General features: G+C 38.0%; 1 protein-coding gene across 1 annotated transcript in view; it reads left to right on the top strand.

Moving 5' to 3' along the window:
• Nucleotides 1-17,667, top strand: part of LOC107615294 (2-alkenal reductase (NADP(+)-dependent)-like) — a 91,371-nt gene that overhangs the window by 15,390 nt on the left and 58,314 nt on the right. The window contains exon 5 of the mRNA XM_021111828.1: nt 7,684-7,699. Within this exon, the coding sequence (XP_020967487.1) occupies nt 7,684-7,699 (16 nt within the window). The remainder of the gene's footprint in view (nt 1-7,683; nt 7,700-17,667) is intronic.

Genomic DNA, 17,667 nt, shown 5'->3' with positions numbered 1-17,667 from the left:
TTAGTCTCTTTTATTTCTATTTTTTAGAAAAAATATAAAAACCAAAATTTTGTATCTTAAAACTAAAATTTTAATTTTATTTTCTAACCACCAAATATAATAGTAAATGCTAGTTCTTTAATTTCAATTTTAGTCTCTTGAAAACAAATTCTGTAAACCTTTTGAACCAAACCTGTAACTTCTCACATAATCCTATATACATCCAAATTGGTCATGAGATAATGCCGTCAAGTGGGTTCTTTGGACAAAAATTACTTGGTTAGTGACCATGGATGATCTAATTGTTAGTCAAAATAATTATTTCGAAAGAATAGGCTGATTCGAAACAATGATGAAGGGTCAAGAAAGAAGCAAAAGTCGAAATGATGCACGTACATGTATTTATTAAAAGTTATTTGACACGGATTCGACCTAGACATCTTGGTATATTGAACAAGTAGTCGATTGAAGAATCAAACATGTGTTCGAATAAAGAATCGGACGATTGCATTAAGTAGAGAAGTTAAAGGCTTTCTTTGAGTGAGGAATTTATGGGTAACATCTATGAGCAAAAGAGCAGGAACAGTTACCTAAGAATTCGCATACAAGACAGCATTGTGTTATTAATGATCGGTTACAGACATAGGTTATAAATATTAGTAAGTTTTAAAAAATAGGGGTTGAAACTTTTCTTCAGAAATACACTCAAGTACATTCACATCCCCAGCAAATTTCTAAGTCTGCATTCGAGTTCGATTTCTGTAGGGTTCCTTCCATTGCCTTTAAATTTCTATTTACAATTTCTGTAAACTTTCTTTTTCTTGTCAAATTTATCTTCAAAGCATCCTTTAATTTTATTGTCAGATTTACATTCAAAGTTTCTTTTACTTATTCACTCAATTTATGTTTCAGTATCTTTTAAGTTTCTTGCCCAAAGTCCTAGGATCAAATTGAAGGCATTTTAGTCGCTTTCTTTATAATTCAGTACAAGTCATTTCGATTTCAGTCAGTTTACTTTTCAAATCTTTTCTTTTACACTTCTTTTATTTTTTTTTTGCACTTTTCGAACTTATTTCCTATTTTAATACTCGTCTAATTCGAGAACCTTTGATGCACTTATAGAACTGGTACCTGCAAAAGAGGAGTAGGTTTCGCTCCCAGACCATTAGAATCGAACCACCATTGATTTGCTAAAAATTGACAAAAAAAATTGGCACACCTAGTGGGACAGTTTTAAATTGAAGTGTGTCAAATAATTTTTTGGTGTCATTTGGTGTATGAAATTGAGAAGTGAAAAGATTATTCACATGGCTGATGAATTGTCAAATGTGAATGGTGGTTCATCCACCAATGACAGCATACCAATAACTGTGCAATCTACGGACGTGACATCACGTTCGGAAGGTTTGGTTGGAAGTGAAAGTACGGTGGTTACTAGCGTACAAACTGAAAATGTTGGACATAATATTCATCCACGTGGTAACTTACCACCAGTCCAGCCTCCATTAACCACTGGATAGCCCCCTTATGGCCTTTGTCCTGGTTATACTCCACCTGTGAGTAGTTTTGTTCCTCATGTTCTTTTCAGGAGTATAAATGGAGTAAATAATTCTCAAAACCCACAACAAACATTTCGAGTTCTCTCGTGATTATAATGTTGGCTCTACATCGAATGCTTCTAATTCCATGGCGGTATTTCGACAACATGTAGAGGAAAGTCATCATGATTTAGTCAACCTATTGACTCAACAAATGACCAAAATTCTAAATCCCATGATGGCTGATCACGAATTGAAATTCGAACGCCTTGCCAGACAAGTCGAACGAATTGCTCGAATCCTTGATTATGATGAAGGTGAAAGGCATGATGCCAGGGGGAATAATGAAGGATTCTAAAATATATTTCAAAATGAAAACAATGTTTTAAATAGAGAAAATCCTCAGATAATTCCCCGTGGTCAAAATGCAGATGATGTTCTCGCCCATTACGTGCTAATCATGGTGGTGAACGTTATCAAGTCACAAGGATTGTGGAGGAAGTGCTCAATCGAGTTGGTTTGAATGTTGGTTTTATGAACCGACCTCATTTTGTGTCTGCTTTCCCTCAAGTTGTACAAATGGATGAAGTGCCAAGAGGGGTGAAAAATCCAAAGATAATCACAAAATTTGCAGGGGAAGTTGGAGAGTCAATCACTGAACATGTCGCTCGATATTTGGTCGAGATTGGGAATTTAGCCAACGATGAGAATTTGAAAATGAAGTTTTTTCCTTCTTCGTTAACGAAGAATGAATTTACTTAGTTTTCGAATCTCAGACCAAATTCGATAACGACATGAAATCAGTTGGAAACTGCTTTTCATACTCAATTTTACCGAGGGGAGTTGAATGTAGCAGTTACTGATCTAGTTGCTTTGAAACGGGAAGATGGTGAAACCATCGATTATTATATGATACGTTTCAAAAATGCTAGAAGTAGATGTTACGTGTCATTACCCGAAAGTGAAGTGGTGAACATAGCAGTTATGGGGTTAAGATTTTATATGCGTCGAAAGCTACTTAATGTGCATATCCCTGACTTAGTCCATTTGGCTGAAAAGGTTCATCAGGTCGAACTTATGAAAAAAGAAAAGGAGAAATATAGGAATGAACATAAGTTAAAGAGTAAACCTTTTACTTGAAAGGAGAAGGTTGCTTATGTAACCATGGAGTCCTCAGAGGAGGAATTCGATCTCGAGGCAGAGGTTGATTTGGTTGAACTTAAGAAAGGTCCTCCATATGTTTGCTCCTTACTAAAAAAGCTCCCTAGTAATGAAAAGTTGAATGATTCAAAACTAAAGAGCGGAAAAAGAATATAGTTTTGATATTTCAAAATCTGATTAGATTTTTGATGTGTTGCTTAAAGATAAAAAATTAATTCTGCCTGAGGGTAGAACTTTACTTTCGGTGAAAGATTTAAAAGGAAAACCTTATTGTAAATTTCACCAAGCAACCAGTCATTCGACTAAGGACTTAATTCAGGAGGCTATAATGGAAGGGCGTTTGAAGTTCAATGATAGGAAGAAAGAAATGAAAGTTGATGTTGATCCTTTTCGACGCTGATGCTGGTTTTGTTGAACCATGTTTTGGAGTAAATATGGTTGGCATGTCTTATGACTTTGATGTGGCTCTAGGCGATTTCGAGTTGGAAGTTCAATCAGTATATCCTCGAGCAGGGGATGGCTTACTAGATTTCTTAGTAAAACAAAAGATCAAAGATCGGGATGTATCCTTGTGTCCTCGATGTAATGCTGTATTTGACGCTGAGACTGCAGCAATTTTTGAAAAATAATGGGGAGACATGCCCAAAAGGCATTCCATCCCTTGCAAAGTTGGATAAAGGTAAGGTGTTAGCCGAAATTCCAAGTGTTGACAAAGTTAAGGACGTTGACTTGGATGAAGAATATTTCGAAGAGGGAGATAATGACATGATTGGAACTATTTTGATTATTCCAACTGAGTATTTGGGTGAGTATGAAGGTGATACAGAAGAGGACTATAACATGGATGCTGAAGAGGCTTTTTCTTTCATCCAATATGAGGATGAACCAGGGTATTTTCTGAGGCCCACTAAGAAGCAAAATTCTCATCTCCGCCCACTCCATATTACTACTACTTTGAGTGAGATTAAAGTAAATAAAGTTTTGATTGATGGTGGAGCAGTAATAAGTCTCTTACCAGAAAGGATGCTAATGAAGGTTGGTAAGCATCCTGATGACTTGGTTCCCACCAATATTGCTGTAACAGACTTTAGTGGCTCTTTTATTCCTGCAAAAGGTCTGGTTACTTTGGGGGTGAAAGTAGGGTCATCTGAACGAAACACTGTGTTTGTGGTGGTGCCATTGAAAGCAAGTTACAATGCTTTACTGGGTCGAGACTGGATTCACAGAGTTGGGGCTGTACCATCTACTGTGAATCAAAGTGTCTGGGGCACGAAATTGTGATCTCAACGGCGCCAACAACTTGGTACGCATGATTGTAATCTCAACTCCTTTTCACAACTCCGCACAACTAACCAGCAAGTGCACTGGGTCGTCCAAGTAATAAATCTTACGTGAGTAAGGGTCGATCCCACGGAGATTGTCGGCTTGAAGCAAGCTATGGTCATCTTGTAAATCTCAGTCAGGCAGATTTAAATGATTATGAGGTTTTGATAATTAAAATATAATTAAAAAATAAAATAAGATAGAAATACTTATGTAATTCATTTGTGAGAATTTCAAATAAGCGTATGGAGATGCTTTGCTCCTTCTGAATCTCTGCTTTCCTACTGTCTTCATTCAATCATTCATACTCCTTTCCATGGCAAGCTGTATATTGGGAGATCACCGTTGTCAATGGCTACCATCCGTCCTCTCAGTGAAAATGGTCCAAATGCACTGTCACCACACGGCTAATCATCTGTCGGTTCTCACTCATGTTGGAATAGGATCCATTGATCCTTTTGCGTCTGTCACTACGCCAAACACTCGCGAGTTTGAAGCTCGTCACAGTCATCCCATCCAAGATCCTACTCGGAATACCACAGACAAGGTTTAGACTTTCCGGATCTCAAGACTGCTGCCAATTGATTCTAGCTTATACCACGAAGACTCCAATCTTTCGGAATGGAGGCCAAGAGATACACACTCAAGCTATTGCAGATAGAACTGAAGTGGTTGTCAGGCACGCGTTCATAGGTGAGAATGATGATGAGTGTCACGGGTCATCACATTCATCAGGTTGAAGTGCGAGTGAATATCTTGGAATAAGAATAAGCTTGAATTGAATAGAAAAATAATAGTACTTTGCATTAATTCATGAAGAACAGCAGAGCTCCACACCTTAATCTATGGGGTGTAGAAACTCCACCGTTGAAAATATATAAGTGAAAGGTCTAGGCATGGCTGTGAAGCCAGCCTCCAAACGTGTACAATATGAAAAGATGGTCTAAAGACGTAGGTCTAAGGACTAAACGTCCAAAGATATAAAATAAATCCCTAAAAGTAGTTTTTATACTAAACTAGTAACTAGGGTTTACAAAAATGAGTAAATGATGCAGAAATCCACTTCCGGGCCCACTTGGTGTGTGCTTGGGTTGAGCATTGAAGCTTTCACATGTAGAGACTTTTCTTGGAGTTAAACGCCAGCTTTGGTGCCAGTTTGGGCGTTTAACTCCAGCTTGTAACTTAGTTTTGGCGTTTAACGCCAGAATAGGGCAGGAAGTTTGCGTTTAAATGCCAGTTTGTATCGTCAAAACTCGGGAAAAGTATGGACTATTATATATTGATGGAAAGCCTAGGATGCCTACTTTCTAATGCAATTGAGAGCGTGCCAATTGGGTTTCTGTAGCTCCAGAAAATTCATTTTGAGTGTAGGGAGGTCAGAATCCAACAGCATCTGTAGTCATTTTTCAGCCTCTGAATCAGAATTTTGCTTAGGTCCCTCAATTTCAGCCAGAAAATACCTGAAATCACAGAAAAACAAACAAACTCATAGTAAAGTCTAGAAATGTGAATTTTGCTTAAAAACTAATAAAAACTTAGTAAAAACTAACTAAATCATACTAAAAATTACCTAAAAACAATGCCAAAAAGCGTATAAATTATCCGCTCATCACAACACCAAACTTAAATTGTTGCTTGTCCCCAGGCAACTGAAAATCAAATAGGATAAAAAAAAGAGAATATACTATAAATTCTAAAATATCAATGAGACTTAGCTCCAATTAGATGAGCGGGACTAGTAGCTTTTTGCCTCTGAATAGTTTTGGCATCTCACTTTATCTTTTGAAGTTCAGAATGATTGGCATCTATAAGAACTCAGAATTTAGATAATGTTATTGATTATCCTAGTTTAGTATGTTGATTCTTGAACACAGCTACTTTATGAGTCTTGGCCGTGGCCCTAAGCACTTTATTTTCCAGTATTACCACCGGATACATAAATGCCACAGACACATAACTGAGTGAACCTTTTCAGATTGTGACTCAGCTTTGCTAGAGTCCCCAATTAGAGGTGTCCATGGTTCTTAAGCACACTTTTTTTTGCTTTGGATCACGACTTTAACCGCTCAATCTCAAGCTTTTTACTTGACACATTCACGCCACAAGCACATGGTTAGGGACAGCTTTGTTTAGCCGCTTAGGCCAGGATTTTATTCCTTTAGGCCCTTCTATCCATTAATGCTCAAAGCCTTGGATCCTTTTTATTTTTTCCTTGCCTTTTGGTTTAAAGGGTTACTGGCTTTTTCTGCTTGCTTTTTCTTTTTCTTTCTTTTTCTTTTATTTTTCGCCATTTTTTCTGCAAGCTTTGTATTCACTGCTTTTTCTTGCTTCAAGAATCAATTTTATGGTTTTTCAGATTATCAATAACATTTCTCCTTTTCCATCATTCTTTCAAGAGCCAACAGTTTTAACATTCATAAACAACAATTTCAAAAATATGCACTGTTCAAGCATTCATTCAGAAAATAAAAAGTATTGTCACCACATCAAAATAATTAAACTAATTTCAAGGATGAATTCGAAATCATGTACTTCTTGTTCTTTTGTAATTAAAAACATTTTTTTATTTAAGAACGGTGATAGATTCATAGGACATTCATAGCTTTAAGGCATAGACACTAAGATACTAATGATCATGTAATAAAGACACAAAACATAGATAAAACATCAGGTTCAAAACCAAAAACAGAAAAATAAATAGACCAGGAGATTAAGGAATGGGTCCACCTTAGTGAGGGTGGCGTCTTCTTTCTCTTGAAGAACCAATGGTGCTCTTGAGTTTCTCTATGTCTCTTTCTTGCCTTTGTTGCTCCTCCCTCATGGCTCTTTGGTCTTCTCTAATTTCATGAAGGAGGATGGAATGCTCTTGGTGTTCCACCCTTAGTTGTCCCATGTTGGAACTTAATTCTCCTAGAGAGGTGTTAATTTGCTCCCAATAGTTTTATGGAGGGAAGTGCATCCCTTGAGGCATCTCAGGGATTTCATGATGAGGAATTTCCTCATGCTCTTGTTGAGGTCCATGAGTGGGTTCTCTTGTTTGCTCCATCCTCTTTTTAGTGATGGGCTTGTCCTCTTCAATGAGGATGCCTCCCTCTATGACAATCTCAGCCGAATTGTAGAGGTGGTAAATGAGGTGAGGAAAGGCTAATCTTGCCAAAATGGAAGACTTGTTAGCCACCTTATAGAGTTCTTGAGGTATAATCTCATGAACTTCCACTTCCTCCCCAATCATGATACTATGGATCATGATGGCCCGATCTATAGTAACTTCAGACCGGTTGCTAGTGGGAATGATTGAGCGTTGGATGAACTCCAACCATCCCCTCTTACATTTTTCGGACTGAAATCTAGGTATTTCCCCCGAACTATTGTAAGCCAATTCTTTGGATTCGGGTTCATACTTTGATCATGGTTCTTAGTGATCCATGCGTTTGCATAGAACTCTTGAACCATTAAGATTTTGACTTGTTGAATAGGATTGGAGAGAACTTCCCATCCTCTTCTTTTGATCTCATGTCGGATCTCCGGATACTCACTCCTTTTGAGCTTGAAAGGGACCTCAGGGATCACCTTCTTGGCCACAACTTCATAGAAGTGGTCTTGATGGACCTTTGAGATGAATTTCTCCATCTCCCATGACTCAGAGGTGGAAGCAATTGCCTTCCCTTTCCTCTTTCTAGAGGTTTCTCCAGCCTTAGGTGCCATAAATAGTTATGGAAAAACAAAAAGCAATGCTTTTACCACACCAAACTTAAAGTGTTTGCTCGCCCTCGAGCAAAGAAGAAAGAATGAAGGAGAAGAAGAAGAAAATGGAGGAGATGGAGGGTAAGGGTGAGTTCGGTCAAGGGGGTATAAGGTGTTTGTGATGTGTGATATTGAAGGAGTGATGAGGGGTACATATAGGAGTGGGGGGAGGGTTAGGTTCGTGTATTTGGGGTTGGGTTTGGGGGAAAAAAAGAGTTTTGAATTTGAAGGTGGGTGGTGTTTTGGGAAAAAGTGAATGAGGTGATTGGTGAAGGGTATTTGGGGAAGAGTGTTATGAAAATGTGTGAAGAAGAGAGAAGAAGAGGTGGGGTAGGTAGGGATCTTATGGGGTCCACAGATCCTGAGGGGTCAAGGACTTAGCATCCCTGCTCCATTGAGGCGTGCAAAAATTCCCTTAGAGTGCAATTCTGGCGTTAAACGCCAGGTTGCTGCTTGTTTCTGGCGTTTAACGCCAGCTTTTCTCCCTTTCTTGGCGTTTAACGCCAACTTGGTGCTCTGTTCTGGCGTTAAACGCTAGTCTGGTGCCTGTTTCTGGCGTTTAACACCCAGAATGGTGCCAGTTTGAAGCTCGTCACAGTCATCCCATCCAGATCCTACTCGGAATACCACAGACAAGGTTTAGAATTTCCGGATCTCAAGAATGCTGCCAATTGATTCTAGCTTATACCACGAAGACTCCGATCTTTTGGAATGGAGGCCAAGAGATACACACTCAAGCTATTGCAGATAGAACTGAAGTGGTTGTCAGGCACGCGTTCATAGGTGAGAATGATGATGAGTTTCACGGGTCATCACATTCATCAGGTTGAAGTGCGAGTGAATATCTTGGAATAAGAATAAGCTTGAATTGAATAGAAAAATAATAGTACTTTGCATTAATTCATGAAGAACAGCAGAGCTCCACACCTTAAGCTATGGGGTGTAGAAACTCCACCGTTGAAAATATATAAGTGAAAGGTCTAGGCATGGCTGTGAAGCCAGCCTCCAAACGTGTACAATATGAAAAGATGTAGGTCTAAGAACTAAACATCCAAAGATATAAAATAAATCCCTAAAAGTAGTTTTTATACTAAACTAGTAACTAGGGTTTACAGAAATGAGTAAATGATGCAGAAATCCACTTCCGGGCCCACTTGGTGTGTGCTTGGGCTGAGCATTGAAGCTTTCACATGAAGAGACTTTTCTTGGAGTTAAACGCTAGCTTTGGTGCCAGTTTGGGCGTTTAACTCCAGCTTGTAACTTAGTTCTGGCGTTTAACGCCAGAATAGGGCTGGAAGTTGGCGTTTAAACGCCAGTTTGCATCGTCAAAACTCGAGAAAAGTATGGACTATTATATACTAATGGAAAGCCCAGGATGTCTACTTTCTAACGCAATTAAGAGCGTGCCAATTGGATTTATGTAGCTCCAGAAAATCCATTTTGAGTGCAGGGAGGTCAGAATCCAACAGCATCTGCAGTCCTTTTTCAGCCTCTGAATCAGATTTTTGCTTAGGTCCCTCAATTTGTGCCAGAAAATACCTGAAATCACAGAAAAATACACAAACTCATAGTAAAGTCTAGAAATGTGAATTTTGCTTAAAAACTAATAAAAACTTAGTAAAAACTAATTAATCATACTAAAAACTACCTAAAAATAATGCCAAAAAGCGTATAAATTATCCGCTCATCAGTGTCCTCCTTTGGACAAAGGATGGCAAGCCTGAAGTTGTTAAGACATATTCGAATCTATATGTTGAACAGCTACATGTCGATTTCAGGGTATATAACCCAAAACTGAAGTCGTTAAATGTTGACAGGGCGTTGAATTCTTATAACTGCGAGGGTTGCTACTTGTCTTCAGAAGGTTTAACAGTGAAGTTGCGACATCCACATCTGAATGTGACCCTAACTGGCTGGGATTGTTCATCTTAAGGGATCCGAGGCATTGCTCCATGGACCGTGTTCAAGATGTCTCGGATTACCTGGTAACTTTAATGATTATTTAAGTAGTTTTTCTTTTGTAGAAAATAAAGGTGGTTCTTCTGATGAAGTGGAATAATTTAGGAATGTAATTTCTTCTCTTAGTAGCAACAGCTCGATGTCTACAATCGAGTTTAGTCATGGCTTAAGTTTTTCTTCAATGTGTAATGCTAATGATAGTGTTAGACGAACTGCTGATCTAATAGTAGAAGTCCATTGGGTTGAAAATAAAGTTGATGTTAATTAGGCACATGATCAAGTTCATGTTATTCCTAATGAATCTGTTGATTTTTCTTTTCATTGCATCTATGATTTAGAACCTTTGGGTTCGAAAAATATTCAGTAAAAGATGAGGATCATTTAAAAGGATTTGAATCTCAAGATCCTTTAGAAGAAATTAATTTGGGGTCTCTTGACGATGTCCAAATTACTTATATTTGTAAAGATCTTGTAGATCCTATTCGAACTGAACTTTTCTATCTTTTACATGAATTTAAAGATTGTATTGCTTGGGATTATCATGAGATGCCTGGTCTCGATCATTCTCTTGTAGAACATCGATTAGCATTGAAACCAAATGCTCGACCTGTGAAGCAAACTCCTTGTCGTTTTGCTCCAGAAATCAATCAAAAGATTAAGGAAGAAATAGAACGGTTGATTAAAGCAAAGTTTATTCGAGCTGCACGTTATGTTGAATGGGTTTCGAATATTGTTCCCGTAATGAAGAAAAATGGAAAGTTAACGGTGTGCATTGATTTTAGAGACTTGAATAATGTTACTTCGAAGAATGAGTATTTTATGCCAATCGCAGATATGTTGATCGATTCTGCAGCGAAAAACAAAATTCTAAGTTTTATGGATGGTTATTCAGGATATAATCAAATCTTCATTACAGAAGATGGCGTGTCCAAAATTGCATTTCATTGTCCAAGGACATTAGGCACTTATGAGTGAGTAGTTATACCCTTCGGTTTGAAAAATACTGGTGCAACTTACCAGCAAGCAATGAATTCTATATTCCATGAGTATATTGGGAGATTTATGGAGGTGTATATTAATGATGTTATGGTCAATTCGATTTCGGTGAATCAACATATTGATCACTTAAGGAAAGCATTTGTTACAATGCGGAAAAAGGGGTTAAAAATGAATCCTTTGAAATGTGCTTTTGGTGTATCGGCTGGGAACTTCTTAGGTTTTGTTGTTCATAAGAAAGGGATTACTATCAATAAGAGCAAGGCTGATGCAATATTGGCATTGTCTTCGCCGAAATCGAAAAAAGAATTGCAATTATTCTTGGGGAAATTAATTATCTTCGAAGGTTCATTTCGAATCTTTTTGATCGAACCAGGGTGTTTACTCCTTTAGTGAAACTAAAGAATGATTCACAGTTCGAATTGACTCATGAGCATCAACAGGCATTTGAGTCAATCAAGACTTATTTATCTAAGGCTCCAATAATGGTGAATGTTCATCCTCAAGAGCCCTTGAAACTGTATATCGCAGCATCCGCAAACACAATTGGGTGTATGCTAGTCCAAGATGATGAAAATGGGCAAGAACGGATAGTTTATTACCTTAGTCGTGTTTTGACCGATATTGAAATAAGGTATTCCCCAATAGAAAAATTGTGTTTATCCCTATACTATATGTGCATGAAATTAAAATGCTACATGGTGGCTAAATCAGTAAAGGTTATAGCACAAACTGATCTCATCAAATATATGTTGAGTTTTCCATTGTTACGAGGTCGATTAGGAAAGTGGATGTTAGCTTTGACAGAATTAGATTTACAATATGTCCCTACCAAGGCTGTGAAAGGTCAGGTCATTGCAGATTTTTTTAGTTGATAATTCGAATAATCTGAATGACCAGGGGGCAAATGTACTCGACATTAAAGTCGATTATTGGAAGTTATATTTTGATGGATCGAAGCACAAAGATGGTGCAGGGGTTGAAATTCTTATTATCTCACCAAAGGGGATTCCATCAGAATTCCTGTTCAAGTTAAAATATCCTCGCTCGAATAATGTGACAGAGTATGAAGCTTTGATTTTGGGCTTGAAATATTGATTGGAAAGGGGATTTGGAAGTCCAAATCCTAGGGGATTCCCAGTTAGTCCTGAAACAATTATCGAAGGAATTCAAATGTAATAATGAGAAGTTGCAAAAATATTTGGCAACGGCTTGGGAATTGTCAACCGCTTTTTGAAAAGTTTCTTTAGTTCATATCCTAAGAATTCATAATGAGATCGCTAATGAATTAGCCCAAATTGCTTCGAGATGTAGAATTGGCCCAGAAACTGTAAAAAAACTAGCCAAATCAAATTTTGATGCCTGCGAATGAAAGGGAAGCTTTGTGTATAGGTGAATGGGAAGATAATTATTGGAGGAAGCCTATTTTTGGATATTTAAATAATCACAGTATCCCAGTCGATATAAAGGTAAAATTGTGAGCAATGCATTTTGTCTTGATAGCTGATGAGTTGTATAAGAAAGAAATCGATGGAAGTCTATCGAGATGTCTAAGTCAAGATGATAAAGACATTACTTTAGGTGAAGTCCATAAAGGGATATGTGGTGCTCATCAGGCTGGGAGGAAGATGAAATGGGTGCTATATCGAAATCACGTATATTGGCCATCCATGATCAAGGATTGTATTGAATATGCAAAGGCGTGTCTAGAATGCCAAAAGCATGGATCGATACAACAGATCCCAGCATTTGAGTTGCATTCAATTATAAAGCCATGGCCAGGGGGTTGAGCTTTGGATCTAATTGGATTGATTCATCCTCCTTCATCAAAACATCATAAATTTATTCTGGTAGCAATTGATTATTTTACAAAGTGGGTCGAAGCAGTTCCTTTAATAGAAGTTGGGCAAAATGAAATAATAGATTTTATTGAGGAACATATAATCCATCGATTTGGGATTCCTCAAACATTGAGCACTGATCAAGGGGCTATGTTCACTTGTCAGCGAATTAAGAATTTTGCAGTTTCGAGGAATATCAATATGGTTACTTCAACCCCCTACTATGCACAGGCTAATGGGCAAGTTGAGGCAGCAAATAAAATTCTGATAAGTTTGATTAAAAAACATATTGCAAATAGACCTCGAACTTGGCATGAAACGTTAAGTCAAGTACTATGGGCTTATCAAAATTCACCAAGAGGGTCGACAGGTACGTCACACTATAAATTGGTGTATGGCCATGATGCTATGTTGCCATTGGAGATCAATCTTAACACTTTGAGGGTGTCAAGACAGAATGATTTGCCAGTCGATGATTATTGGAATGCAATATTTGATGAGTTGAATGAATTAGACTCAGAGCGAATATTGGCGCTTGAAAACATGATTCGACAAAAAGAAAGTGTCGCTCGAAATTATAATCGTCGAATAAAGGAGAAATACTTCAGTATAGGTGAGTTGGTTTTAAAAGTTATTTTGCCAATGAAAAAGAAATCAAGAATTCTTGGCAAATGGTCCCATACTTGGGAGGGCCCTTTCCAAGTGATAGGATTATATTCGGGAAATGCATATCGAATCAAAGATATCGAATCCGAAAATATAATCAATTCGATAAATAGGAAGTATTTGAAGCAATATCACTGTTTGCTAAATTAAGATTAAAATGCGTAAGTCTGAAAATAAAGAAAACTATTACAAGTACTGAAGTCTAAGGTGAAGAAATGTAAGGCGCCATAAGCTCTCCCAAGTATGAGCGTAGCTTTACCCTTTCATTGTTTAGAGCTGAAAGTGTCTCAGCATGTCCGAATTCTTCATATTGGGCTTCGTCAAGTTGTTTCTCACATTCTTCTTGTTTGGTCTCAATAGAAACGATTTCTTGCACAAGTTGTTGTCGTTCATGCTGGACGGTGGCTAAAGGTGTAGCTATATCTGCCCTCCTCTTCTGAATTTTCGCCAATCTTTCATTGATCTGAGCCAATTCTGCTTCAAGTTTTCTCTCTTCATTATCATAGTGAGCTTGAATGGAGAGGGCCTGAGAGATTCTTAAATCGAATTCTTCATGGGAAACCTTGATTGGCTGTAGAGTTGTAGCATAGCTTTCGGATTCAGTTCTAATTTGAGCCACTATACCCTTGATCTCTTGTAGTTTTTCTTGGGTAGTTACGCTCCTGTTGGCAATTTGTATGAATTGTTTGACTATGGCAGAGTATGAGGATGGGACATAGAGTTCAAGAGACAAACTTAAAAGATCAAACAAAAGTTTGTTCAGGGCTACATTATTGGTCCACTCAATGGGTGGATGGTCCAGGAGCTTGAGAAGTGACAGAAGTTGTTCTCGAGCATTAACATTCAATTCAGATGAAGGACCAGATGTAGAAGGACCAATGAGTACAGGACTAAAAAGAAGTACCTTATCTTCTTGAATAGCTTGGTTCAAAATAGTGACCAGGTTAACCAGGCTGGCATTTGTAGATAAGGTAGAAACACCCAAACCTCCAGATCCCTGACCAGGGAAAGTTTGAAGTGCAGCTTATTTGGGAGGACTGGAGGTTCGTTGTAGAGAAGGGAGAGTTTCCAGAACTCAAGATGGAGAATCCGAATTGGGAACAACAGTTTTAGCAACTCGAGAGGGAGAATCCGAATCAGGGGCCACCTGAAATCCGGTAAAAGTATTAGCCTAGTTTGTTGGAGAAACATGTCCAACAATCAAAGTTTGTGTTGGGGAATGAGGGGTATGCTCCTTTGTTAAGTCAACTACCTGCGTTCCAGTCGGAATTGGAAAAGTGACTTGAAGAGGCTGAACAGACTCTGTGGCTTGGATTGATGAGTGAGATGTGGTTTGTCCTAAGTCTTGTTGTTGTTGTTGATGTGGCTGGTCAGGTGCCAGAGATGATGTGATTGATTGAGCAGCAGTGACAGGCTGAGATGCAAGGTACAGTAAGTTGAGATATATTTTGACTAAATGGAAGTATATGTGAAAATGATATAATATTACCGAAATAGGTCTTGTTCTTCGAACTAATTGAGAGCCCGAATCTGAATCAATTGTATCCTCCGACTGTGAGGTTACAGCAAGAATATTCTGGATAGATGGCTCACTTTCATTAGAACTTTCACTTGACGGTTGCAACTGTAACTAAAGAAAGATTGAAATTAAAAGAGTTGCAAGTAAATGTAGTTATCGAAGAGTCTCAGATAAAGAATGAGTGTATGAATGTAGTTACCTTCCTGGAAGTCTTTGAAGGTGTTCGTCGACTTTTCCTTAACGGTTGGCGTGAGGAAGATGTAGCTTCGGCCTTTCTTTTCTGAGTTTTCTTTGGAGAACCCTCAACAGCAGGGATTGTTTGGACAACAGAACGCTTGATCTCTTCCAGGGTACGACTGTATTTGGAGTAATAAGCAATCTGATAAACCCCAATTTTGTGGTTTATCTTGTGCTGAATTTAGGGAATTTTATCAACTTTTCTCACATTTATTCAATGAAATAGCATAGTTTTCTAATTCTCCCTAAATTTGTGCTTAGGTGTGAAAATATGCTTTTTAGGGCTTGCTAATTTAATAGACTTTAATTCCATTCGATTCCTTGATGTGTTTGTTAAGTGATTTTAGGTTCATAAGGCAAGTATTGGATGGAAGAATGGAAGAGAAAAGCTTGCAAAGTGGAGAATTCACGGAAAAACAAGGATTTCGAGTGCATACATCGATGCACATGCATGACAGATGCGCACGCGTGAGGATGAGGTTGTCCAGTCGACGTGTACGCGTGAGAAGGAAAATGCCAGATGACACGTACGTGTGGCCCATGCGTACGCGTCACAGCGGGCACGTGATCTCATTAAAGTGAAAATGTTGAGGGCGATTTCTAAGCTTTCCAGACCCAAATCCAACTGATTCCAGGGACTATTTCATGCAGAATTGAAGATTGGATAAAGGGGGAGCACTTAGTTGTAGGATAGCATCATGTAGGTTAGTTTTCTAGAGAGAGAAGCTCCCTCTTCTCTCTAGAATTAGGGTTCTTAGGTTTATTTTGCATCTTAGATCTAGGTTCAATTTCTTGTTTTCATCTTATTTCCTTTACAATTTCTTGTTCTTACATCTTTGTTTTTCTTAGTTTTCTTGTTAATTTCCCTTTTATGCCTCTTTTATGTTGATGAACTCTTGTTGGATTTGGATCCCTTTTAATGTAATTTGATGTTTGATGTTCTTTTATTGTTAATTTGAGTTGTTATTGTTGATTCTTTGTATTAGGTAGTTGTAGATTTTACTATTTCTTGCCATTTGCCAGGCTTACCTTTTATGCCTTCCAAGTATTTGACAAAATGCTCGGTTGGATGTTAGAGTAGCTTTTTGAGCATTCTTGGCTTGGAAAGAGAAATTGGGCAATCTTGAGTCATTAATACCCAATTTAGATTGGTGATCTAGAGTTGTTAGTTAATATTATTTCCATTGACTTTAATCTCTTACTAATTCCATTAGTGAGTTGATTAGGATTTTTGGATTGAGATTAACTAGTCTTATTTGACTTTCTCTCATGGAAGATAACTTTACACCTTCTTCCAACATTGGAGATGACGAAATAAGATAAATTCTTGTTAATCACTGTTATGATTAGTGACTAGGATAGAAAGCCTATATTCTCAATCCTTGCCATGAATGTCTCTCTTTATTAATTACTTTCTTTAATTGTTTTCTTTACTTTTCTTGTCATTTATTTTCTTTCCCTTTTACCAAATCAAACCCCCTTGTTCCTTCATAGCCAATAATTGAGCACTTCATTGAAATTTCTTGTGAGACGACCCGAGGTTTAAATACTTCGGTTAATTTTTATTGGGGTTTGTACTTGTGACAACCAATCTTTTATAATTTGATTTGAGGATTGATTTTCAGTTTGGACTATACTATCAACGGAATTATTTTGTGTGAAATTCCGAACCGTCAAACATCTTTCTCTTCAAATTTTTGGAGTCGTTGCCGGAAAATTGCGATGGTGTTATATTATTGGCTATTGTGAATATGTGAATATGTTTGCTTTTTGCTTGTTTGTTAGTTTTTGTTTGGTTTAGGACTTTGTTGCTTATTTTGTTAGCCTTTGTTTCCCTTTTTCACTATGAATTCTCACCCCTTTGGCTATGAGTTTGGCTCAAATTATGTTGTAGGAAATGGGAACTACAATGACAACATGCATCAAGGATGGAACAATCAAAGATGGGAGGAGCCTCAAGGAATTGATCACCCTTCTTGGCAACAACATCCGGTTCCTTATAGGTATAATTCCACTCTTAATGCATATCAACCTAATGGATGTGGTGACTCTCATTGTGGTTGTCAACAACCACCACCATATGCCTTTTAACCACTTCCCCAACATAATTTTGAACCACCTTACTCACAAGCTCCATACCACCAAATACCTCCATATGACCCCAATCCATATCCATCATACCAACCACCTTATGAGTCATATGAGCCATACATAGAACCACAATAATTCCAACATAACTACTCCCAAGAATCACCTCCATATACACCATATCCATACCCTTACCAAGATGAACTACCTTCCAATTATGAACCCTTCCTCCCAAACAATGAACCCTCTCTTCTACCACCACCTTCATTGGACCAATCTCTCTAACCCCTAATGCAAGAACAATAAGAACTTTTAATTCGTTGCCAAGAGCAAGGAGAAGTGGTGGCTAGCTTAACCGAAGTGATAAGCCAATTGGCATCAATGCGCTCAACTATCCAAGACACCCTTATTGCTAAATGTGGAGGATTAGTTGAAGAGAACAATGAGAAGGAGAATTTGGAGCTTCAAAGAGAAAAAGAGGAGTTAAAGCAAGGATTGCCACAAGGGGAGAAAGTTGGGACAATTGAGCCGGAAGAAGTGGTTGAAGACCTAGGAGATGTTGGAAGTCCATGGGGATGTAGAAGTAGAGAGCCCTCTTCCAAGAAGCTTGATATTG

Source organism: Arachis ipaensis, chromosome B09, assembly GCF_000816755.2.
Source record: "Arachis ipaensis cultivar K30076 chromosome B09, Araip1.1, whole genome shotgun sequence".
In the NCBI taxonomy this organism is placed as follows: domain Eukaryota; kingdom Viridiplantae; phylum Streptophyta; class Magnoliopsida; order Fabales; family Fabaceae; genus Arachis; species Arachis ipaensis.
The sequence above is the reverse complement of the archived record's forward strand: the minus strand, read 5'-3'. Positions and strand labels throughout refer to the sequence as shown.